This window comes from Myxine glutinosa, chromosome 2 (assembly GCF_964187855.1).
Source record: "Myxine glutinosa chromosome 2, kmMyxGlut1.1, whole genome shotgun sequence".
Classification (NCBI taxonomy): Eukaryota; Metazoa; Chordata; class Myxini; order Myxiniformes; family Myxinidae; genus Myxine; species Myxine glutinosa.
The window spans coordinates 2,050,663-2,077,961 of record NC_136262.1 but is presented as its reverse complement, the minus strand read 5'-3'; the positions used below and the strand labels follow the sequence as shown (position 1 = coordinate 2,077,961).

The 27,299-nt window shown below is 50.5% G+C and overlaps 1 protein-coding gene across 2 annotated transcripts in view; it reads right to left on the bottom strand.

The window, feature by feature from the left end:
- The window catches only part of DERL1 (derlin 1), a 210,061-nt gene that overhangs the window by 86,322 nt on the left and 96,440 nt on the right, over positions 1-27,299 (bottom strand). Inside the window, exon 8 of one of the 2 annotated variants that reach the window (XM_068108845.2) lies at positions 10,073-10,183. In XM_068108845.2, the coding sequence (XP_067964946.1) occupies positions 10,073-10,183 (111 nt within the window). Of the gene's footprint in view, positions 1-10,050; positions 10,184-27,299 lie in introns of both variants that reach the window. The other variant, XM_078772903.1, reaches the window with a different exon arrangement.

Genomic DNA, 27,299 nt, shown 5'->3' with positions numbered 1-27,299 from the left:
CCAGGTTTGTAGGCCTTTGGAGGTGTACACGGTGGCGGCCAATTGTGGTGGTGTTTTTGACCTGGTTTCCTGTCAATTTATTACGAAGTCCTTGTCAGGGAAAGGGGGATTATTTAATGTTGCGCTAAGGACCTAACTAATGTTTATGTGGTTTGCAGTGCCATAAAGGACAAAGGTTTGATTACTAGGTGAGACTCACAGGGGCGTTACCTTTAATCCCTCACTATTTAACACTCGAATCTCCAGGTAGATCCACACTCATACATCTTACCCCGACAACCGCCTGAACATCAATAACTTATTACATGTAGAGTCCCTGTCACGACAGCCGAATACCTACCTATTCAGATCTACCTAGCTCTAGATGTTGCATTACCAAATTCATAACACAGCCCCCCCCCTGGAACCGTAGCTCCTGCAAGGTTCACCGCAGGGCTACCATTCCAGCCTTAACACTTACTGTCACACACTTAATTAACCTATGAAATAAATCAGGAAGGGCTGTGGGAAGTGAGTCGGACTACCTACCTACACTTCCTTAACATGCTGAACCCCTTAACCATCATGCAAGTATGTACATCTTCTTCGTTGTTCCTGTGGAGGGAGGAAACAACAACACACAACACTAACTTAACCACAAACTTAACCATCTTTCCAAAACTCAAAACTCTAACCTTTGTACATACCCCGGTCTACAGACCGCGTCCCCCGGTGGATGCCACAAGACACAACCTTACCTGCGGGGCCATCCCCAATGCATCCCCCTAAATTTTCCACGGCCCTGTCCAGATGTTACAGGTGAGTGACACGGCTCGGTGGATTTCGCCCACATTCATGCTACACAGACCCCTTAACCACTCATTCTCATTCCATAGGTCATCAAGGCATTTCAAAAATCAATAAGGTTCTTCTTCAATACACCCCCCTGCAGGACCATGGCATTGATGTCATTCACGTGTGTGTGCATTCCTCAACTAGGCAGCGGGGGGGTACCGCACAAAAAGATGGTGGGGGCGCATCAGGCTGTGGTGCCCGCAGTCCCAAAAACAAGTCAACCGACTTACAAGTTCATTGCCCCCCCCCCTTTACCTCTTGGCCCCATGACAGCCCAACAGCCCCTTTCCGCCGTTACCTCGCCGGTGAGGGTCTCCACACACACCAGGCTCCTTTGCCTCCTGCTTTCACGCAGCAACACGGGTCACCGGGGGACTTCCTCACCCCGCGGCGCCCAACCAGACCCTCCACCGACGAGCTCCAATTTCCAGTTACCACCGGCTGCCAGGGGTAATTGCCGCAGAGGGGGGCCCGCAGGCATCGCTCCTCAGAGCTTGCTCTGTACCTGCGGACACACACACCTTCCCCACCCACAAGACCCCAAAACACACTTCCTCCCCCGCTGCCATTCAATTCTCCACACAACTCAGCACAATTCAGTACAATTCATAGATGGTGTAAAAGGTGTTACAAGGCTTGCCATGGCCTGCCAATGTGAAATCCCATTCACAGTTCGAATCATTGAATCCTTACACATTTCCATTAGCACATTTCCAAAAAGCACAATTATCGCCCCTCATTATCTCCAATAATCATCACTCACTCTCCAGGTTCCACTCTCACGACCACATCAAAACACCTAACCACAACACAAAAACATACGCCACCCACAAGACACTGTGGCTCCCATTCCATCCCCTCACCGGCCATGTCATCACTCGCTCTCACCTCCCAACTCCAAATTACATGTCCCCAATTTCCCAAAGCAAATCCTGAAGCCTGGGACAGTACTCCTTAAAACACTCACCTCAAGTGCAGGTAGTTGCAGGTTGGTCAGGTTCAAGAGTGCCATCCACCACACCTAATTTCCCCCTCACCCTTCCAATCCACTCCGGAGCCTCCCGACCCATGTAGGAGCTCAATCTATCCCCGTGAACTATCTGTGGAAGGGCATGCGGGCCCATCTGAATTTTGAACACCACATCAGTCACCTGCCGAAGCACCACCCCAGGGCCCTTCCAAGGTGAAGTGAGTTTTGGGCACACCCCCTTCCTTCTCCGGGGCCAGTAGAGCCAAACAAGGTCTCCAGGAAGGAAACGAGGTGTGTGAGCCCGAGCGTCATACCGCGTTTTCATCTGCGAAGAAGCCAAGCCAATTTGCTTCCTCGCAAACTCATGAGCCTTTTCCATGCTCGCTTTCAAATTGGTTGCATAGCTCTCCACAGTTGGCTCACCCGGTTCCCCTGGTGACGGTCCCATCAACAAATCTGTGGGGACTCGCATCTCCCTACCGAACATCAACAAGGCGGGGGTGCACCGAGTGGTCGCATGCTGGGCGGTCCGGTATGCCATCAATATAAAGGGAAGGTGCTCGTCCCAATCCTGTTGGTTTTCAGATGTAAAGAGGGCCAATTGTGTCAACAGTGTCCGGTTGAACCTCTCTACCATCCCATCCGATTGAGGCCTCAGGGGAGTCGTCCGGGTCTTATGAATTTGGAGGAGCTCGCACACCGACCGCAGGAGGGCAGATTCAAAGTTCCGGCCCTGGTCAGTGTGTAGCTCCCTTGGGACGCCAAATCGGGAGAAGAATCCCTCAACTAGAACTTGAGCTACCAGCCGGGCTTCCTGGTTGGGCAATGGGTAGGCCTCTGGCCACTTGGTGAAGTAATCCATTGCCACCATAATGTACCGATTCCCTCGGCGGGTGGCTGGCAGGGGCCCCACCACATCTACTGCCACCCGCTCGAGCGGTGCCCCGACATTGTACACCTGGAGCGGGGCCTTGCGCGCCCGTGGGGGTCCCTTCTTACCGCGGCAGAGGTCGCAGGATCTCACCCAATTTTGAATGTCTCTGCCCGAATTCACCCAGTAGAACCTCTGTCGTAATTTGGACAAAGTCTTGGCCACGCCCAAATGTCCCATTGTCCTAGTCCCATGCACGTGCCCCATAACCACTTCCTTCAATTTGTTAGGTACAATTATCAACCAGGAAGCTACATCACCCATTGGTGTCACCCACTTTCTGAACAAATAGCCCTCTTTCAACCCCAACATCTGCCACTGTGCCCAATAGGCCTTTACCTGGGCTCCGTGTGGAGCAATCTCCTCCCAAGAGGGTCTTTTGTCCTCCTCTAGCCAATGAAAAAGGGGCCCCAAAACGGGATCCTCCCTTTGACTCTCTTGCCAATTCACATCGCCCAATTCCTGTGGGGGTTGTGGCAAAGTTCGCCTGGTCACTCTCGCTGCATATAGGCATGCATCAATTTGGCCCTGCCCAATTGGATCCTTGGCTTCTTGTCTATCACAAAATTTACACTGTGCCTCCCAACAGGGGCGCCGAGAGAGAGCGTCTGCATTGGCATGTGCTTTGCCAGGCCGATGTTGCACAGTGAAATTATACTGCTGCAGCCTCTCAAGCCACCTTGCAATTTGTCCCTCCGGCTCTTTGAACCGAAGGAGCCATTGCAAGGAGGCATGATCCACTCGGATCACAAACTCCCTCCCATAAAGGTAAGGGTGAAAGTGTCCAACTGCAGACAGCAAGGCCAATAGTTCTTTGCGGGTAACGCAATAATTTCGTTCGGGCCTCGAAAGTGCCCGACTGTAATACGCAATAGCCCTCTCGACTCCCTGTTGCATTTGTGACAACACAGCTCCCAATCCCTCCTGGCTCGCATCTGTGTCCAGGATGTAATTGCCATCATCCGTTGGGTATGCCAAAACTGGGGCCTCCACCAGACGTTGTTTTAAGTGACTGAATGCCTCGATGCAGCTCTCTGCCCATACAAATTTGGCTCCTTTCTCTGTCAATTTGTGCAAAGGTCTTGCAATTTCCGCGAAATTTGCCACAAATTTCCTGTAGTACGAGCAGAGGCCCAAAAATCCTCGGACCTCCCTTACATTTTTAGGGGCGGGCCACTCTTGTACAGATTTTACCTTTCCTGGGTCAGTGGCCACGCCGCTCTCACTGATCACGTGACCCAGGTAAGTCACTTCCCTCCTGAAAATTTCACACTTGCTCGGATTTAATTTCAACCCGGCACCCCTTAATCTCCCAAATACGTCTGACAAATTTTCGACAGCCTGTTCAAATGTGGGAGCGTGGACCAATACATCATCCAAATAGACGAGGCAAGTCTGCCACGGTAAGCCAATTAAAACACGTTCCATCAGACGCTCAAACGTGGCAGGGGCATTGCACAATCCAAAGGGCATGACGACAAACTGCCAGAGACCCTTTCCTGTGGTGAACGCCGTTTTCTCCCTCGCCTCTTTATCCATTTCCACCTGCCAATAACCGCTCTTTAAATCCAACGTGGAGAACCACGTTGAGCCTGAAACGGCATCGAGGGTGTCATCGATCCTTGGCAGGGGATACGAGTCCTTGAGTGTCACATGATTGAGCTGGCGGTAGTCCACACAGAACCGAGTGGTCCCGTCCTTCTTCTTCACCAGCACAATGGGTGACACCCAAGGACTCACCGAGGGCTCGATAAATCCGGCTCTTTCCATTTTGCTCACCTGTTCCTCTGCCTCCTCCTTCTTAGCGAAAGGGAGCCGCCTCGGCGGTTGGCGAACAGGCCGAGCCTCGCCAGTGCTAATTTTGTGCCTGACGAGACTCGTGCGTCCAACATCCTCGGGGGAGAGAGAAAAAACACCCAAGTTCTTACCAACCAAATTGTGCAACGTCTCTACCTGCTCCGATGTTAGGCCCTCTTCAGAGCGTGTCATCATGTCCCGCACTCCCTCTGACCAATCACATTTCCCCAAATTTTGCCCTCCTTCCGGCTGTACTGGCAAGCATGTGGATCCACCTCCTCCGGTGACCTCTACTACACTACTGCATTTGGCTACGATGGCTCCGCCCCTTATAGTGCGGGGGCTGTCGGACAAGTTGAGCAGCCTGACTGCCAGCATAGGCCCACGGGTGTCTATGAGGGTGCGACCCACCATTAATTCCTCCGTCCCCTGCGAGGACCACGACTCCACTAGCCCTAGCTGGCCAATGGGTTGAGCACCTGCTGCTAACTCTGCCATCACGACTCTCTCGGACCTGGGAGGCACGGTCACAGTGCGCGGCACCTCCAGCCACGTCCCCTGCACCTCCTCGTCATCCCCCAGTCCCATTAACTGCAGCCTCTCGGTGCCCAACCACATATGACCACGCCCAAGGTCTAATTGGCAGTCATGTTCCACCAGGAAACTCAGTCCCAACAGACACTGATCGCACACCCCCGCCACCCACACAACCACGCTGACCTCCAGGCCACCCAACTCCATCCTCACCACTCCGCGTCCCAATATTGGTGCCGTTGCCCCCGTAGCCAGTTGAAGGCTGTGTCCTTCTACCCTATCAATTTTGTCCCAGCCTCCAACACTCTGGTCTAGCACACCCGGATTGATAATGGTGTCACTGGCTCCAGTGTCCACCACAGCCTCACAAAATTCTCCCTCAATTTTGCATCTAACCCTTAGATTACCCGTGCCAATTTGTCCGCAATTCACTACTTCCACCAAAGGAGGGCGCTTCTCCACACACTTGCCAGCCGAGCATGGCCCCGTATGCTCGGCTCGTTCTAGTTTCCCGCACACTCTACCTCTATTGGCCCAGGCGGAGGTGGTGGTCCTCTGTCTGGCATCTGTGGACCTACTGGGGGCCCCCTCCTTTCTGGACTGCGAAGCCTGTCAGGAGGTGGGGGCCCATATGGTTGCCGACAATTCCTCTGACTGTGCCCTCTTCTCCCACATCTAAAACAAGTCCCCAAGAACGGACCCCTCTGGTAGCCAGGTGGAGCCCCCCTTTCTCCCGGCCCAGCCCGATAAAAATCAGGCCGTCCTGATGGCCAACCTGGACCACCCTGTCGTGACTCGCTCCCTGCAATTTGTCCCCCCATCAAATTTGTCAGCTGGCGGCTGATTCCCCTTAACATTCGCCCGATGTCATCCTCTGGCTTTTCCCGATCCCGCACCTCGGTCTGCCGTACCGTCACAGGTGCCCTCTCCGATGCGCGGTTCGACCTTCTCAAAAAGGTCAGTCTCGCCGCGCATTCCGCTGCCCGGTGCACCGTGGGTGGGTCCTGTAACTCCACCAACGTCCGGACCTCAGGATCAGGGAGAGCCGCCATAAATTTTTCTATCGCCAGCTTGTCCCACGCCTGTGCTGGTAGGTCCCTGTATGCTATCCTCACAGCCTGGTATATATCCTGGGCCAGCTCCTGCAACGTCTCATTAGGCTTTTGCCTGCGATGCAGCAGCTGTGCCCTGACCAGGTCGCACCTTGCGCCTGTCCCGTACCTGTTATTCAAGGCCTCACAAATAGCCTTGCTGGTCAATATTCCCTCTGGGACTACGTTCAACACGTCGGCGGCTGACCCACGCAGTGTCGCCACCAGATTCCCCATGCGCTCCCGCTCTCCCCAACCATTGAGCTGAGACACGCACTCAAATTGTGTCAGGAAAGCCTCGAGGCTCCCTGATCCGTCAAAATGTACGAGGGGGATTGTTTTTCCAGAGACTCTATTCCCCGATTCCTCTCTGTCCAAATCCAGTCCGGGGCCAAAACACCCCCCCAACTGGGTATTCCGTTTCGGAGCCTCTGGTGTCCAAATGTGGCTCGTGGTGAGGGTCTCCTGGGTCACTTTAATCTGGTCCTGAAGATGTTTAACCGACCTACTCACCTCTTCCTTCAGGCTCTCTTGAACCCGACCAACCTCCTTCTTGATGGTATTGTCCCAGATCTCCAGTCGCTCCTGCATAAAATCACTCACCCTTTCATTATCCATTAGTGGCCCCCACAGGCCTTTCTCAATTAACCCTTGCTCCTGCTCTTTTATGCGGGTTTCCAACCCCCTCACCTCCTCGGCCAATTTGCCCCCCTGTCGGTTGAGCAGTCCCCATTCCTCACTCTGCTGTAGCATTCTGGCATCCACCCGGCCCCGATAGCCTTCCAGGTCCCCATTTGCTTTATCAATTCGAGCATTTGTGGCACCAATCTGACCCTCCAACTTTTCCCCCATTTGGACAGCCTGGGTCACGCCCTCCTCTATTTTTGACATTAATTCTTCCCGTTTCAATTCAATTTCCACCCCTATGGCTTTTTCCATCTCCCCCATTTGAATTTCTACTTTACCCTCAAATTTCCCCAGTCCGTCCGTAATTTGGTTTTGCACTCTCCCTTCTATGCCATCAATTCGTTCCCCCAGCTGCTGTGCCATTTCCCCAATTTTTCCTTCCAATTGTTCATTCCTTTCCTTTATTTCATTCCTCCATTCCTTCCCCTGGGACTCCATTTTATTTTCCATCCCTTCAATTTGTTCCTCCAATCGATCACTCATTCCCTTCATTCCTTCCCTACATTCCTTCCCTTGGGACTCCATTTTTCTTTCCATTCCTTCAATTTTTTCATTCAATTCCCGACTGGTTCGCTCACTCTCGGCCCTCTGAGCATTTATTAAATTTACTATGGTCTGGAGATCTATCGGGGCCGTCCCAGCGGCGGGGAAAGTTCCAACGCTATCCTTCATATCCCCCATTTCCGGCTCACTCCCGACGCTGACGGAGGCCTCGCTACGCACCTCCATTTCGTCGACCTCCGACATCCGCTTTTCGGAAGGTCGTTCCCCGCGCGCGTATTTATTTCAATTCCAAAAACACAATTTAAATTTGACGAAGACGCGATATCGCGCTCCGTATGCCCAATTGATTATTAAATTTCTCCGCCTCGCCTATCCAAATTTTGCGTTCGAACGTCGGACGCAATGTACGCCCGACCGTGTCGATGTCTCGCCGCGGACAAAAAAATTTGTCCGACGGATTCGAATCCCACTCCTGACACCACTTGTTACGCAACTGTGATTAACACCACAGTTACGGATGACCAAATTGCGAGACTTTAACTCCCGAGGCGAAAACTCAATGGCGGATTCAAGTTCAACACAAACGCGCGGAAGGGCAGACGCAGCGAAGCTCCGCAGCCTTATCTATTAAAATCAAACACCCAGGAAAACTGCGTTCAGATATTATGTACAAAAAGTAATATAAGGGTTTATTAGGAAAAGTAAAGCCAGTGAAAAAGCCCGCCGGTAAATCTAATAACTCTAATAAACCTAAATCGGGACGTCCCCACACGACTGACAGCAAACACAAACGAGGGAGATTAATCACGAAAATAACACGTCCCGTCGTTCAAAATATACGCGGAGATCGGGCTTATCTGTCTTTGTCGTCTTGTATTGTTGGTGTCCAGCACCGCTCCTTCCGGCCCGATCGCACACCACGAGGCCCCTCGCTCCAAGCACCACGCGTCCGACGCAGGCCAGCGGCTCCACTTGACCAGGGACAGGAAGGACTCCTTTGAACTCCACTCGACTCGACGCGGGAGTGCTGGCAGCCAAGTGCCAACGAACTGCTCAGTGCCAACTGGGTGTGCTCTCGTGTGTCTCCTGCGACTCCCTACAACCCGAACTGCACTCGAACTGCGACTGGAATGGCGTGTCCTCTCCAACTCTCCACCACCGCTCAACTCTCTGGTGCCTGCCTGCGTCTGCCAGTGCCTGCCACGAACTCAACTCAACTCCTGAAATGGCGTCCGACCGTCGCCTATATTGGTGGCCGATGACGTCACATTGCGCACTCCTCAGCCAATCAAAGCCTCCCGCGACTCCTGACATCTCCCCCGTTACGCGACCCTGCGGTCCTGGCATAACACGTGCCGGCCAGGTTTGTAGGCCTTTGGAGGTGTACACGGTGGCGGCCAATTGTGGTGGTGTTTTTGACCTGGTTTCCTGTCAATTTATTACGAAGTCCTTGTCAGGGAAAGGGGGATTATTTAATGTTGCGCTAAGGACCTAACTAATGTTTATGTGGTTTGCAGTGCCATAAAGGACAAAGGTTTGATTACTAGGTGAGACTCACAGGGGCGTTACCTTTAATCCCTCACTATTTAACACTCGAATCTCCAGGTAGATCCACACTCATACATCTTACCCCGACAACCGCCTGAACATCAATAACTTATTACATGTAGAGTCCCTGTCACGACAGCCGAATACCTACCTATTCAGATCTACCTAGCTCTAGATGTTGCATTACCAAATTCATAACAATATGTTAAACATGACAGGCAGGTAAAAAAATATAAAATGAAAAATCACTCAGAGCAACACTTGGCAAAACCGAACGGCACTCGGTAGAGGGCATACCTCCGCCAGACTGAACAGTTTACATTTTGGATCCCACTGATAGGCCGGATATGGATTTGGACCTGAACCAAAATTGAAACGATTCGTCCTCGTCACACACCCAACATGTCCACCAAGTTTCATCCGAATCCGTCGACAACACAACGTTTTGAGACAAAACTTTTTATATTGTTCTATATATTAATTATTTAGTTATTTTACAAAATTATTTAGCCAAGTACAAAACTGACGACTTTAGGTGACCTTGACCTTTTGACCTCAAAAGCATCGGCTTCAGTGACCCAATATGCAAAACCTGCTCAACTTTCAAGTCAATCAGATGGAAATTGACAACTTTGTGAACTTGACCTTTGACCTCAAAACAATCTGCTTCTAGCGTTTTATTGGTGTACCAATTCAATGACCCAAAATGCATATTCTTTAAATTTCAGGTCAACTGGATGAAAAATGAAGATTTTATGTGAAGTTGACCTTTTGACCAAGTTATTGATTTGCCTTCTCCATATTCTCATAATAAAGACATTCTCAAATTTTATGACAAAAGCTCAAATGCAAAAAATGTTACTGCTCAGACAGGCCTGAGCACACGCTCACATGCGCTCACACGCACGCACACACACACACGCATGCGCACACAAACACACACACACATATAATGCACACACACAACGCACGCGCACACACACAAACAAACACACGTGCACACACACAAACAAACACACACACACACACACACACACACAATTGCAAAACCCCATCTCCCGCTGTGCATTTGATCGGCTAATTAATACGTGATACAAAGATAAAGTCCTTTCATAAATATATTTTTGAGTAAATGAAGCAGGTATTCAGCACACAATAGGAAGGTGAAACACTCACAGGAAACTGGGTGTTGATAGAAAACAACGACCATTGAAGTCCTGTGGATACTTGAACATCAAGAAGAAATACAAATGGCCAACAAAGATGCCAACAAGCTCGTTCATCACTCTGTAAGGAGCAGGGAACAAGGAAATTAAACCAGAATTTTTTTAAAAACCGATACAAGATTTGTGGTGTTCTTCATCAGCAGAGAAAGAAATTCAAAACAAAGCACACAATAGTTTCATTCTGTAGATTGGAAGAACCGTTCCTTGAAGGTGGCTTCATATTTAAAAAAAACATCATAGTGAGGTGTTGTGAGGTTATATTTTCAGACTAGAAGTTACAGGTTTCACTCTTTTATGCAATAAAAACGAGACAATTGGTTCGTAAGTGACATCATTATCCTGCTACATTGTTAATATGCGACCTTCAAAATGATGCAATCGTATGTGTAGAAATCACCCCAAAATGCACAGTACGTATGTGTAGAAACCCCTGGCAACAACAATCATCAGGGCAGTGAATGCACAGATAGTAACAAAGCAATGGAAAGACCGGGGTACGTGGGCCATACAACAAACGGTCGAGCCCAAAAACATTTGCACCCTTGCACGTTTTTCAAATAATGCTCTATTTCTTCCAGAAAATTGTTCAAATTAAAAAATCTTTTCATATCCACATATTTATTTATTGGGGTTGCAGTGGAACAAACAAAAAAAAGCTGAAAAAAATTTACTAAATCTTAGCTTATTCCACACAGAAATCGTAAAATGACCCTGACATTATTATTGGCACCTTTTAGAAGTTGTCAGAAATAATTCGATTTCAAGCAGGTGATTCTCCTTTACTTTGGAATTGAACTTACCTGTGGTGAGTTGCAGGTGATTGAAATATTTTTTAAAATCACTCATTCAACCAGATTGAGAAGAGAAAAGGAGCAATTCTGCTGTTTTGTGTTAGTGTGTGTACCGCAATGAGCACGGAGAAAAGAAAGAAAACAAGAGAATTATCTGAGGAGGTCAGACACAATATTGTAGCCAGGCATGGACAATCTCAAAGCTACAAGTCCATCTTGTAGCCTCCGTATACAATGTTATCAGGAAGTTTAAGGCCCATGGCACTGTAGCCAACCTCCCTGGATGTGGCCGCAAGAGTAAACTTGATCGAAGATTGCAGCGAAGGATTTTTTGAATGGTGGAGAAAGCACCTTGATCAACTGCCAACCAGATTCAAGCTGATGTTCAGACACAAGGTACGACAATTTCAACTCACACCATCCGTCACCAACTCAATGAAAGGGGGATCTATGGTAGGAGACCCAGGAGGACCCCACTGCTGAGACAGACACATAAGAAAGCCCGACTGGAGTCTGCCAAAACTCACATGAACAAGCCAAAATCCTTTTGGGAGAATGTCCTGTGGACAGATGAGACCAAATTAGATCTTTTTGGTAAAGCACATCATATCTATGTTTACAGCAAACAAAATGAAGTCTTCAAAGAAAAGAACACCTTCCCTACAGTCAAACATGGAGGAGGTTCAGTGATGTTTTGGGGTTGCTGTGCTGCCTCTGGCACTGCGTACCTTGAATGTGTGCATGGAATCATTACATCAGGAGCTTACCAAGGCATGTTGGAGCACAATGTTCAACCCAGTGTCAGAAAGCTGGGTCTCCGTTGAAAGTCATGGTTCTGTCAGCAGGACAATGACCCCCAAACACACTTCAAAAAGCACCCAGGAACGGTTCAAGAGAAAACGCTGGACTGTTCTGAAGTGGCCAGCAATGAGTCCAGATCTAAATCCCATTGAACACATGTGGAGAGATCTGAAAACAGCAGTTGGGCGAAGGGACTCTTCACATTTGGGAGAACTTGATCAGTGGGGCAAGAAGAGTGGCCCAAACTTCCAGTATAGAGGTGGAGGAAGCTCATTCATGGGTTTAGGAAGCGCTTTACTGCAGTTATTTTGTCCAAATGCTGTGCTCCCAAATATTAAGTCTCGGCTCTAGGGTGTCAATAATTTTGTCAATGCCATTTCTATTTATTTTCTGATTTAAACAGATATATTAAGTTCTGAATCAAAAACAAAGGTTCTGTAATATTAACAGTGAAATAAAGAATTGTGGAGACCAAATACTTTTGTCAATTTCAACTTATGTTTAGAGAAAATTGTGTTATTTGAAAAAAGTGCAAACGGGCCAATATTTTGGGCATGACTGTGTGTGTGTGTGTGTGTGTGTGTGTGTGTGTGTGTGTGTGTGTGTGTGTGTGTGTGTGTGTGTGTGTGTGTGTACATATGCATGTATATTTGTGCGTGTGTATATATATATATATATATATATATATATATATATATATATATATATATACATATATATTGTTACAGACACGACTTTGATGTTAAGGTGGGCCGAGCGGAATGGCCGTCGTGTCCGCACAAATTACCCGATTATACTCGACGTTGACGGAGCCGCGCTACGCTGGATCAATAAAGGAAAAGAAGACACCCGGCTGGATTATAATGACAGACACCAATGTTTCGATTCTCAATTATATTCGTACGGAAAGGTTAGATTACAGGGGCTAGAGGTATATTACAGGAAGACAGGCACTTAGACACACTCTTGTATTGACCCCAACAGACGACAGGTAAACGGGACAAGGCTGACTCACACGGGGGTTGATGGCAGGAAAGGCAGGCAGTCGATGGCTCAAGGTGCACTCTTGGCTCAAAGCAGGGTACAGTCCGGTCCAAAGATGCGGGGAGGTCACAGCGCTCGGAGGGGACGTTCTTTCTCAGGCGGGTCTTTCTCTCTCAGCGATCGCAGGCAACGTTCTTTCTCAGGCGGGGCGCATCTGACTCAGCGCTCGCAGGTACCTCTTTCTCCAGCTGGGGGCGAATCTCCATTCACTTCCGGTCAGTCGCCACGTATATCCGGCGGGGAGTGACACGCCCTCGGCTCGCTAGCGCCGCCCCAGATGGAATCGGTCCGCCCTTCTGATTGGGTGCGGGGGGTTACCAGGCTCCGCCCTTGAGGAGGAGCTGACAGCCAGCCCCTCCGTGGTAACCCCGTGGAGCGCGTGGTCAATGGCGCTAATCGAGCCGGTGTGAGGACGCATCCTCCCCCGCGCCGCCGCGCCGCCCCCATCCCCTCCGTTGCTGCAGCCATAGTTGGTTGGGGAAGAAGATGGAAGGAGGTATGGAAAAGGTCCTAAACTCACTACTGATGCCATATAATCACATTCTGGTGCAACGAAGAGTCAGAATTAATGGAAACGAGGCCTTAACTGACATAGACTAAGAATAACTAGCAAGATGTCCGAAAGTTGTCTACGTGTGGTGCGGTGGACCTGGGCACGACATTTAATGGGGGAATAAGGGGAAGGTCGGCTCTACTGATTGTTGTTTACATGCAATGGGACTAGGGAATGGGGGATTGGGGAAAGTTGGGGAGTATTGGAGAAAATAGGGGAATATTTACAAGCGGATATGGAGGCCAAATTCCATATTCGCAACATTGCACCCTTCTCTACCCTCGGGGCGTCCCGACCCGATAAATTTTTACCTACTTTAGTGTGGCACGCAATGTAGTTCCCTCTACTATTAACTCTACCCTGAGTGCGACAGTTTTACAGATGTTCACAAATGAGTAAATATGTCCCCCTGCGACGTTGCACCCTTCTCCTCACAGAAACACACCCACAGGATAACCGAATCCGGAAAGAATTCGCAAACTAAACATACAGCCGGTAGGGAGCATTATTTACACGACTACGCTGCTATTTACACTACGATCCAGGACCTGTTTTTGGAGGAACACATGCAGATGTTATGCATAGAGAGAGCGCGCTTGCCAACATCGATACACCAACCCACGAGTGCTCTGTGGCCGACGGCCTTTAATAACGTGCAGAGCACCCTTTCCCAGCATCAAAAGCACCACCCCACCACACAGTCAGCACCATCCGGTGCAGTCACCATTGTTCATTGGAATAAAAATAAATTCGACAACCCCTAACCCTGCAGGTGTCTCTTGCTCTTCTTGTGGTGCACTTGGTGTTAACTAAAAGTGGTTCACCTGTATGGCATAGGTGCCACGTTGACCCATAGGTCCATCCCCGGGTGGTGCTTGGCCGCAAACGAACTGCGGTCCATTGTGGGTGGCCACAAACATTGCGGTCCATATGGTGTATCGATCCCGGCAGCAAACAGCGAAAGTGCAGGCCCACAACTGCGCAGCCAGCACCTCTCTCTCCTCTCTCTCTACCCCAAAGCCAGATCCTCGGAGGTGGGAGACAAAAGAAGAAGACAAGTGAGTAAGGTGGTAAGGGCGCAAAAGTGCACGCAATGTAAGATGATGCACACTGGGGGCACATGGGAACCAGGTGAGACAGGTACGTTCCTATCGTACGCCCCCCCCCCACCAGGTAACCTACATGGCCCCTCCCTTACCCCTTACTGTATCCACAAAACACAACACTACCCATAAACATCTACTTTACAAATCAACAAACATCCCTACTGTCTTCCCCGTTCCTCCCATAAACCAAATTCGTCTTCTCTCCCTCCTAACCAATCAAATTTGCCATTTTCAACTCTCATCAAAATTTGCCATTTTCAACTCAACATCAAAATTTGCTATCACCAATTCATCATCAGTCCCTCCTAGGGAGGGAGAGATGGAATCACCCCAATGTCTCATCCACGTCGTGATGCGTCTCACCAATCCACACAGCAATTCTCATTTCTGCACACAGAACAAAGAAAACACAGGTGTGGAGTCATCATCATCACCACAGGTAAGTGGCTGCGTATGGTGCGACAGGTTCATCAATCCTAACTATTTCCTAAATGACTTTAACAACTTTACACTACCCGGGGTCTCTCTCCGGCCAAACCATTGGCCCTCTTACACTATGGGTTCTAAAAACCAATTCCCATTGGCCAAACTGTGGTGCCTTTCAATTTGGGGTCTCACTCCCCCGATTCATCTCCCGGTGCCCTCGTACAATTTCTGGGCTGCGACGTGTACCTCTCCCAGTGGGTCTACCCACCTGCACACCTCCACCACTGCAGTTGCCTCCGAGCTTACCTGCTCCTTACCCTAACCTAACTACCTGGGGAAGGCCCTCTGGCACTCTCCCCACTCGGTGCCCTCTCTGGCACGGGGCTGCCCGATCCACACCCGGGATCCTCAGGCACCCACTCACAACTACTGGCTCCCAGAGCCCACCTGCGGCCTCACCTGGCCGACATCCTCACAGTGGTGGAGTGCCCAACCAACTACACACACTAACAGGCTACACGCCCAGCCATTTCCACAACACTAATGCACCCATTCACAACACCATTCTGCAACCGCACCACAGATGCCAATATCCAACCACAATTTACCTGTACCCTCTACCTAACACTTACACTACCCGCCCCGGGTACTCGTGAAAGGGGTCCACTCTTCCCCCATCCACACCTTCGCACCATGCACACCACTCCGTACCACTTACTCCAACTCTCTCCACACACCTGTACCTGCACACCTGTGCTCTCACACCTGGTGCCACCTGCACCCTTCTCTCCCCAAGCGCATTCGCGCTGATCCACACACTCACTACTCATACACTGCTCCACACACCTGTCCAGTTGCACACCTGTGCAATCACACCTGTTCAATTCTCACAAACACGGCATCATCTCTGCTAACTACTCCCCTCTGAAACTTGCGCTTCCCAGTCGTCCCTTTAAACTATTGCGCTCCCTCGTCATTATCATCCATACTAATCTACCTGCGTCCCCACTACAGGTATCAGTCACTAACTAACCTTAACGTTACCTAAGGTCATCTTCTCTAGATCCCTACACACAATATCCTAACCCACCCGGGCTAGTTTTCACTGCCATACACCCCATAAACTATAGCTCCTTTGCCCCCACCATGGGAAGGGTGGCAGGGATGCCATCCCACCACATCGGGGGTCTCTCACTACCAATTTTGCACATCAAATTTCAACAAATCAAAAATTTGCCAATCACTACCCATCATCTGCCAATCACAACTGCCAATCCCTTGCCAATCATCAAATTTTGTTTTTCTCTAATTTTGGGGCCAAAACACTAACCTCATCACCCAGTCTACTCACTAATACCTCTCGGTGCGCCAATCCTTGTCCAAAGCCCGGCTTCGTAAAGCCAAGCAATGGATGCTGGTTGTTTTGTGCCGGCGGCTGGATGCGTCCGGCATTCGGGGCAGGGACGGGGGCTTACCCGGGCCGAGATCCCACGCACCCCCTCGGCGTGGAGCCATCCAATGTCCCGATCTCGACCTGCCGGCACGTCTCCACAAAACGTGGTCGCCATGACGACCCTTCCTATCCAGCTGCCCGCTCCACCTAGTGGAGCACGGACGCGGCCGTTCAAAGCGAGGCCCGGCACGCACCGAGGGCCCGCTTCGGCTAAAAGTCGACCGAACCTCTAACCTGGTTACCGTCGATGCTTCACCTGGATTCTTACACCCCGCAGCCCGTTCCTTGCTCACACATCCAGCCGTGCCCATGCTCCTCGTACCTTTCCTTACACACCCAGGTACACTCATTCCACTCACAGCCTTGGTCACACACCTGACCACCGAACACTTTGGCACACATTCGTTGCTCGCACACCTCACCAATACACCGCTTTGCGCCCCCTCCTCGGTCACCTCTGTGACAATCACAGGTGTGCCCTCATTCGCACACCCAACCATGTGCCTCACCACCAACTCCAGCGTGCATTCCCACTCACGCTCTACCATTCCAGGTGTGCATCCTTCCATCCCAGGTGTACATCCTCGCTCACCTGTCACAACCAACTCACTCTCCTTGTCACTCTCAATACTCTCACCACCACTCTTGACAACGCACTCACCCTTACTCTTGACAGCGCACTCTTTCCTCGTGCACCTGTCCGTCACACACCTTTCTCGCGCACACTCTCCCGTTACACCCTCTGTAACACTCACCACAGGTGTGCATTCTTCCTTACTTCTGACAGCGCACTCTTTCCTCATGCACCTGTCCGTTACACACCTCTCTCGCGCACACCCTTGCGCACACTCTCCCGTCACACCCTCTGTAACACTTACCACACCGCGCTTCCATGTGCTCCCTCGCACACTCGCTACGACCGACTCACTCTCGCCAGCACCCTCACTCCTTGGCGTGCACTTTTTCCTCACACACCCCAGAGTCGGACTTTCTCGCACACCTCCTTTTTCGCACACCAGACCTGTCGCACACTTCACCAGTGGCCTCTCACGAACATCCGGGTCTATCTCGACCCCCAAGCTTATTAAATCACCTGGCGCATCATACGCACGACCATATTGGTCACCACTTACACCAGGTCTTCTTCCTCTTCGCTTCTCCTCCATCACCTGCGAATCCCTCATCCGGTTAATGAGCACATCACGATCCAAACACAGACTCTGGACCAATTCTTTCATCTCCTCTTTTATCTCTTTGTTATCCCCTCTCCGTCGCTTCTTAATTTCGCTCACCCCCTCTTCCACTTCTTTCTGTGTCGCTTTCAACCCTCCTAATACCGCAGTGTTCCTTTGAACCTGCTCCACTAACTCCGTCTGTCCCACCGTCAGCTGCTCCACCTCCTGCGTCAGGTCCTCTATGCCCCCTTGTAACTTTACAGTCCCCTTTCTCACCTCCTTCTCCATGTGCTCCTCACAGTGCCTCACCTCCTCGCGCACTCCTCCGACCTCCTCACTCACACCTCTTCTAATCTCCTCTCCCTCTACCCCATTTTTCACTCCCTCTATCTGATTCTCCTGGGCAGCCATTCTATTTTCTACCCCCATTAACCCATTTTTCACCTCCTTTATCCCGTTGTCTAACCCCTCTCCGGTACCCCTCGCTTCGTCCCTCATTACCCCCATCTGGTTTCCCATTACCCCCAATCGCTCACTCCGAGCCCTCGCTTCGTCCCTCATTACCCCCAGTTGGCCCTCCAATCGCTCACTCCGAGCCCTCATTCGGTTCGTTATTTCTTCAATTTGGTTTCCCAATCGCTCACCCTGAGCATCCATCCGGTTTCCCATTCTGTTTGCCATTTCTTCATTATTCTGGGCCATAAGGGCCTTCATTTGTATAAAAAACAAGTTCCAATCCACCGGGGGCGCTGCCACGGTCGCCGGCGCGGTGACCAGCGAGGCGCCATTTTGCGTGCTTGCTACCCTCGCTGTTTCGCTCTCCTCACGTGTCTCAATTTGGTCCTGGACCGACCCTGCTTCACTCTCCCCTACCGGACCCCAGCCGTCTTGATCCGCCATAGCGCGACTTGCAAAATTCGAGTTTCGTAAAACAAATCCAAATTTTGCTGTTATAATTTCGTCGAGCGCAGTAACCGCGGGACCGCGCTCCGGATCGATTCGGTCGAGCGCCGTACGCGCTCCGGCTCGATTTTCCCTCCCAAAATTTGGGCCTAACTAATTTAGTCCCGGGTCCGAATCTCACTCCTCGACACCAATTGTTACAGACACGACTTTGATGTTAAGGTGGGCCGAGCGGAATGGCCGTCGTGTCCGCACAAATTACCCGATTATACTCGACGTTGACGGAGCCGCGCTACGCTGGATCAATAAAGGAAAAGAAGACACCCGGCTGGATTATAATGACAGACACCAATGTTTCGATTCTCAATTATATTCGTACGGAAAGGTTAGATTACAGGGGCTAGAGGTATATTACAGGAAGACAGGCACTTAGACACACTCTTATATTGACCCCAACAGACGACAGGTAAACGGGACAAGGCTGACTCACACGGGGGTTGATGGCAGGAAAGGCAGGCAGTCGATGGCTCAAGGTGCACTCTTGGCTCAAAGCAGGGTACAGTCCGGTCCAAAGATGCGGGGAGGTCACAGCGCTCGGAGGGGACGTTCTTTCTCAGGCGGGTCTTTCTCTCTCAGCGATCGCAGGCAACGTTCTTTCTCAGGCGGGGCGCATCTGACTCAGCGCTCGCAGGTACCTCTTTCTCCAGCTGGGGGCGAATCTCCATTCACTTCCGGTCAGTCGCCACGTATATCCGGCGGGGAGTGACACGCCCTCGGCTCGCTAGCGCCGCCCCAGATGGAATCGGTCCGCCCTTCTGATTGGGTGCGGGGGGTTACCAGGCTCCGCCCTTGAGGAGGAGCTGACAGCCAGCCCCTCCGTGGTAACCCCGTGGAGCGCGTGGTCAATGGCGCTAATCGAGCCGGTGTGAGGACGCATCCTCCCCCGCGCCGCCGCGCCGCCCCCATCCCCTCCGTTGCTGCAGCCATAGTTGGTTGGGGAAGAAGATGGAAGGAGGTATGGAAAAGGTCCTAAACTCACTACTGATGCCATATAATCACATTCTGGTGCAACGAAGAGTCAGAATTAATGGAAACGAGGCCTTAACTGACATAGACTAAGAATAACTAGCAAGATGTCCGAAAGTTGTCTACGTGTGGTGCGGTGGACCTGGGCACGACATTTAATGGGGGAATAAGGGGAAGGTCGGCTCTACTGATTGTTGTTTACATGCAATGGGACTAGGGAATGGGGGATTGGGGAAAGTTGGGGAGTATTGGAGAAAATAGGGGAATATTTACAAGCGGATATGGAGGCCAAATTCCATATTCGCAACAATATATATACATATATATATATATATACATATATATATATATATATATATATATATATATATATATATATATATATATATATATATATATATATATATATATATATATATATATATATATATATATATATATATATATATATATATATATATATAAATATATATATTGCTGCGGATATGAGGATTGCATTTTTTTGATTGTGTGTATTGTAGTGGTAAATTGTTGTGTAACACTGGTTGGATATGGCCCCTCCTGCCTCCAGAGTTGTGTAAAGGTAAAAAGGGCGTCCCGGTAGTTATTCCATAAACACCACATTGCAGGACACGATAAAACCCTTGTTCAGTAGCTTATATATTATTATGTGTTTTAGAGTAAGGCCTTGTCTTCCATTAAAATAATACTCCATTGCACCGAATCAATTAAGAATAGCTCCCCTTCAATAATTCCATTTCCCAGCCAAACTCTCCATCTGTGGGTAAAGCAGTTCACAAGCGTGGGGTGCACGCCCTCTCATTTCGCTGTGATAGTGAATATGTGCTCCGTGCTCTGTTTGAACAGGAGGGGCGGGGTCGCCCGGGAGAGGCAAGCCCAGGGTGCGCCACGAAGGGCGGGGCTGTTCAGCCCCATGCCCAAATAAGGAAACAAGCCCGTGGCTCGCCACGAGGGGCGTGCCGTCGGCGCCATGCCCAAATAAGGAGACAAGCCCATGGGATTACCATACAAGGTCACGAAACAGAGCACGGGGGAGAGGGCGTGTCAGTCCCGCGCTGGAGAGAAGTGAGAGGAAGGGAATACGAGCTGAGCTGCGTGGAGAGGTACACGACAAAGAAAGGGTCCAAGAGAAAGCAGAGGAACTTTTACGAACGAGTTGCAAAGAGATACGGCAGATGAGTCCAGCCCCGTTTCAACCAGCCGAGTGACCCTGCCGGCGTGCGCTGTAAAGCGGATTACAAGGAGCTGCCGGCTCCCCGCTTCCCGCCCGGAGTGGACCTGCTCGCTGTGCCCTGTGATCCCACCTGCTCATCCTTTCCAGCCATTCCTGCCTGCAAGTTCCCCATTTGCGTACGTGAGTTTGTTTTGTTCGTGCTGTCCTGGGTAGTAACTAAGTCTGTATAAGCTAGTAATTTTCACTGTGTCACCTGCGTTTTCATGTCCGCTGTAAATACCCGTGACTGCTCTTTTTGCTTATGTGTGTAAATAATAATAAACCCCGTTACTCTTCTGTACGTCTTCTTCTTCCTCTTTGCATTCGTCGTCTTAGTCTTTTCCCGATTGAATATCTGTGGCGCGATACGGCAAACGTTTGGGTGAATCGGGTTTAGTCGGGGAACAACTGTTCGGTCGCGGAGCCTCCGCTCGGCAAATATAACATCCTTAACCGCGTACCGTAACAATTGGTGTCAGGGAGTGAGATTCGAGGCCCGAACCAAATTTTTTAAAACATCTAAAAAAAAAATTTGGTCAAAATTTGGAGCTGCTGGAAATTTGTGTTGTTTTAAAGCAAAACCCGAATTTTGAAATCGCGCCATGGCTGGTCAAGGCGACGGGATGTCGGTGGGAGAGATAGACGGGGTGGAATCGACCCAGGACCTCGGGGAAATGTATATGGAGGAGGTGGTTGAGGGGGTTCCAGGCGCGCAAAATGGCGCTCTCGCGCACGAGGTTACGGGCGCGCAAAATGGCGCCTCGCACATGGCTACGGCGACAGCGCCCGCGACCGTAGCAGCGCCACCGGTGGATTCGGACCTTTTTATGATACAAATGGGGGCCCTTATGGAGAGGCTAGAAGCCAAAATGGGACAAATGGGAAACCAAATTGTGGGATTGAGGGCTGATAGTGAGCGAATGAGGGGCGAAGCGAGGGCTCAGAATGAGCAATTGGGGGTAATGAGGGACGAAGCGAGGGGTACCGGTGAGGGGTTAGACAACGGGATAAAAGAGGTAAAGAATGGGTTAACGGGGGTGGAAAATAGAATGGCTGCCCAGGAGAATCAGATAGAGGGGATGAAAAATGGGTTAATGGGGCTAGAAAATAGGATGGAAGGCAAATTGCGGGAGATAGGGGAGCAATCCGCCCGAGAAATTAAACAAATGGGAGAGCAGATAGAGGAGGTAAAAATCGGGGTAGAAACCAAATTGGATGCTCAGAGGGATGAATTGGGACAGATGAGGGTGGCATCTACAAAAGAGATGGAGGAGATGAAAGAGGGGATATGACGAGGTGTGAGTGCGGAGGTCTCGGGGGCTACGCGAGGAGGTAAAGCGAGGTGAGAAGCGTATGGAGAAAGAGGTGAGAAATAATACAGCTAGGTTACAGGGGGGAATAGAGGGTCTGACGAAGGGAGTAGAACAGCTGACAGTCGGACAAAGGGAACTAGCGGACCAAGTGGAAAAGAACACTGCAATCATCGGGGGTTTAAAAGCGACACAAAAGGACATTAAAAACGAATTAATAGCAACACAAAAGGAATGTCAGATGGTACATGAGGGGTTGACGAAGAAGTTGGAGGAGGTGACAGAAGTAATGGAGACGAAGGACCGAGAGGTGAGGACGCACATAGAAACGGTTAAGGTGGCGTTAGAGGAAGAGATAGAGGCGGCGCACCGGGAGATGAAGGAGGTAAAGGAAAAATTAGAGGAGGTGGAAGAGGGGGTGAGTGAAATTAAGAAGGGACGGACAGAAACTAAGAGGGAGATAAAGGAGGAAGTAATGGAATTGGTACAAGGTCTGTGCTCGAATCGTGATGTGCTGCTCACTAACCAAATAAAAAGTTTGCAGGTGGCAAAAGAGGTGCGGAGACGAGGTGCCAAGGTGAGTGGCGAAATATTCGGCAATGTATATGATGTGAGGAAAGCTTCAGTCGGCTTGGGGGTTGATTTAGACCCGGGTGTTCGTGAGAGGCCGTTGGTGAAGTGTGTGACAGGTCAGGTGTGCGAAAAAAGAGGTGTGCGAGAATGTCCGACCATGGGGTGTGTGAGGAAAAAGTGCGCGCCGACCAGTGAGTGTGCTGTCGAGAGTGAGTCGGTCGTAGCGCGTGTGCGAGGGGGTACATGGAAGCGCGGTGTGGTAAGTGTTACGGAGGAAGTAACGAGAGTGTACACCTGTGGTGAGTGTTACAGAGGATGTAACGAGAAAGTGTACGCCTGTGGTGAGTGTTACAGAGGATGTAATGGGAGAGTGTGCGCAAGAATGTGCGCGAGAAAGGTGTGTAACGGACAGGTGCATGAGGAAAGAGTGCGCTGTCAAGAGTAAGGGTGAGTGCGCGACCGAGAGTGGAGGTGAAAGTAGTGAGAGTGACACGGAGCGTGAGTTGGTTGTGACAGGTGAGCGAGGATGTACACCTGGCATGGAAGGATGCACACCTGGAATGGTAGAGCGTGTGTGGGAATGCACACTTGAGTTGGTAGTGAGGCACGTGGTTGGGTGTGCGAGTGAGAACACACCTGTGATTGTCACAGAAGAGGTGACCGAGGAAGGGGCGCGAAGAGGTGTGTTGGTGAGGTGTGCGAGCGACGAATGTGTGCCAAGGTGTTCGGTGGTCAGGTGTGTGACCAAGTCTGGGAGCGGAATGAGTGTACCGGGGTGTGTAAGGAAAGGTACGAGGAGCATGGGAACAGCTGGAGGTATGAGCAAGAAAGGGGTAGCATATGCGTGTAAGCATGCAGGTCAGGCATCGACGGTAACCGGGTTAGCGGTTAGAGCGACTTTTAGCCGAATCGGGCCCTCGGTGCGTGCCGGGCTTCGCGTGCCGCGAGAACCAGCGGGGATCCGAGCCACGGCGGGTTCGAAAGGACCGCCGTACGCGATCCACGCTGGGCCTCGCTTGGAACGGCCGCGTCCGTGCTCAACTAGGCGGAGCGGGCAGCCCGATAGGAAGGGTCGTCATGGCGACCACTTTTTGTTGAGACGTGCCGGCAGGTCGAGATCGGGACATTGGATGGCTCCACGCCGAGGTGGTGCGTGGGATCTCGGCCCGGGTAAGCCCCCGTCCCTGCCCCGAATGCGGGACGTATCCAGCCGCTGGCACAAAACAACCCGTATTCATTGCTCGGCTGTACGAAGCCGAGCTTTAGAAGGGAATTGGCGCACTGAGAGGATCTAATAAGTAGACGGGTGATGAGGATAGTGTTTTGGCCCCGAAATTAGAAAAAAGGCAAAAATTTGATGATTGGTACGGTGATTAGCGATAAATGGCAAATTTTTGATTTGTTGGATTTGGACGAGCGAAATTGATAGGACCTCCCCGATGTGGTGGGATGGCAAATCCACCATCCCTCACAACGAGGGGGGCAAAGGAGCACTAGGTTTATGGGGTTTATGGCAGTGAAAACTAGCCCGGGTGGGTTAGGATATTGTGTGTAGGGATCTAGAAGAGATTGACATTAGGTAACGTTAAGGTTTAGTTAGTGACTGATACCTGTAGTGGGGACGCAGGTAGTTTAGTGTGGATGATAATGACGTGGGAGCGCAATAGTTTAAAGGGACGACTGGGAAGCGCAAGCTTCAGAGGGGAGTAGTTAGATGAGATGATGCCGTGTGTTTGAGGATTGAACAGGTGTGATTGCACAGGTGTGCAACTGAACAGGTGTGTGGAGCAGTGTTTGAGTGATGGTGATGGTGATGTGTATTGACTATTGTGATGACCCAAATGGTCCAGGAAGAGGAGGAGGGTGCAGGTGGCACCAGGTGTGAGTGCACAGGTGTGCAACAACAGGTATGGAGAATGGTTGTGTGGAATAAATGGTATGGGATATATGGAGTATTGGAATGAGTGGTGTGGAGAGAGTTGGAGTAAGTGCTACGGAGTGGTGTGCATGGTGCGAAGGTGTGGATGGGGGAAGAGTGGACCCCTTTCACGAGTACCCGGGGCGGGTAGTGTAAGTGTTAGGTAGAGGGTATAGGTAAATTGTGGTTGGAGATTGGCATTTGTGGTGCGGTTGCAGAATGGTATTGTGGATGGGTGCATTAGTGTTGTGGAAATGGCTGGGCGTGTAGCCTGTTAGTGTGTGTAGTTGGTTTGGGCACTCCACCACTGTGAGGATGTCGGCCAGGTGAGGCCGCAGGTGGGCTCTGGGAGCCGGTAGTTGTGGATGGGGCCCGAGGATCCGGAGGACGGACCCGGGTAGCCCAGTGCCAGAGGGCACCGAGTGGGGTGACAGAGCCAGGAGGGGCTTTCCCCAGTTAGTTAGGTTAGGGTGAGGAGCTAGGTAAGCTCGGGTGGCAACTGCAGTGGTGGAGGTGTGCAGGTGGGTCGACCTGCTGGGAGAGCTACACGTCGCAGCCCAGAAATTGTGCGAGGGCACCGGGAGATGAATCGGGGGAGTGAGACCCCAAATTGAGAAGCACCACAGTTTGGTCAATGGGGATTGGTTTTTAGAACCCATAGTGTAAGTTGGCCAATGGATTGGCAGGGAAAGACCCCGGGTAGTGTAAAGTGTGTTAAAATCATTTAGAGGATAGTTAGGATGAAGGATCTCCTCGCACCATCTGCATCCACTCACCTGAGGTGACAGGTACTCCACACCATGCCATGTTTTGATTATTTTTTATGATGCAAATGTTTGGATTGTGAGACGCATCATGACGTGGGTGTGACATTGTGCTTTGATGTTCCATCTCTTCCTCCTTATGAGGATTGATGATGAATTTGGTGATGGCAAATTTTGAAGTCGAGGGATTGTGGAGACGAATTTGGTATAGGAGAAATATGGGGAAGACGTGACAGTAGTGACGAATTTGTAAATGGGTAGATTTTGTAAATATGGGGTAAGGGCAAGGGTAGTGTAGGTGACAGGGGGGTGACGTACGGTAGGGACGAGCTTTCTCACTTCGCCCTCCGTACGCATTTCGCCTTGCATTGCCTTATTGATGTGTACCCTTGTGACCTTACCCCTCGCTCAATTGTCTCTTTTGTCTCCCACATGACCTGTGCGCCATTGGGCGCCGAGGGGAGCGTGCGTGAGTCGGCCATTGTGCGCCCGGCACTCTCAGAACCAGCTGTCTGCATCGATGCACCACATTATGGACCACATGTCTGTGGCCGAGCACCACTTATGGACCCCATGGGTTGGGGCATGGCCCCTCTGCTGGAACCGGCCATGAGGGCCGGAAATCTTGCTGGCGGACCTTGGCTACAGGGCACCGATGCCCCACAGGTGAACCACACGTAGTCGGCCCTGTGGGCCATAAATAAAATAAATAAAATGGACACGTTGGGCACACTTTATTGCAAATAGGCCGCCAGTATGAAAATGAGAGAGAATGACAACAACTGGAAGAACAAATAATAATAACCAGCAGAGGGAGCCGAAGAGCAAGAGATCACCTGCAGGGTTAGGGGTTGTTGATTTATTTTTTTTATTGTTGAACATTGATGAACAGTGATGACTGCACCGATTGGTGCTTGGGTGTGTATTGGTGCGTTTTTGGGTGCTTTAATGGTGCATTGATGCAGAGCAGACTGTCTCCCCCCCAGAAAGAACAATTACAGGTCCTGGGTTAGTTTTGTAAATAAAAAATAGCGTCATTGTAAATAATGCTCCCCACCGTCAGTGTATAGTTTGAAGACAATTCCGCAATTCGGTTAACTGCGGGCGTAAGTCTGTTAGGCAGGGTGCAATGGAGCAGCGGGACACATTTATTTATGTTTTAAAACTGTCGCACTCAGGGTCAGGTTAAAAGTAGAGGGAACTACACCTACGTGTCACACTAAATAAAAGTTGTAGGCCCGGGACGTGCCTAAGAGGAGGAGGGTGCAGTGTTGCGGATATGAGGACTGTATATATTTTTTTGATTGTGTGCTTTATTATTATTATTATTGTTATTCTGCGCCTCCTGCCTCCGGAGCTGTGTAAAGGTCAAAGGGGCATCCCATAATTAGTCCATAAAGCATCCACACCACAGCCAATCATAGAATACCCCTGTTCAATAGTTATATCTTATTCTGTGTTTTAGGGTAAGGCTGTGTCTCCCATTAATTGAAATACTCCATTGCACCAGTGAAAGAGATAGATTCCCTTCATTCCCACTCCCAACACTTCCATTCCCCCTTTTCGTCATTTGGCAATTACCTCCCCTCCAATAACCGCCATTGACCACGAGGCAGGGTCGGAGAAGAAAGGCGTGTCTCCACCTCGTCATAGAGGGGAGGAGTGAGCCAGCCCCACTCGACCAACCATGAGCCAGGGGTTTGGCTAGAGAGGGCGGAGGAAGAGCGATCGGGGAGGTTCGCAAAGGTTGAGGGGCGGGGCCTATATAACCCACAGCGCGACGCTCCCCAAGCAGTCGAGCTTGGAAGAAGAAAGAGAGGCGCTGAGAGGAGGGAATGAGCAGGCGTGACCGCAGCTAAAATCCGCAGCGCGACGCTCCCAAAAGAGAAGCTGAGACAAGCTTTGAGAGATGAGCTTTGACCGGCAGACAAAAGGGAGCCCAAGCCGTTGAGAAGAGAGAGGGTCCAAGAAGCAGAGCTGAGTTGTGTGGTTTTGGTCGTCAGTGGTTGCGTTGTGGTGGTCAGTGGTTGCGTTGGTTGCGTTGAGTTGTCGGTGGTGAGGAGTGATTGGACCAAGAGAACATAGAGAACATCCAAGGAG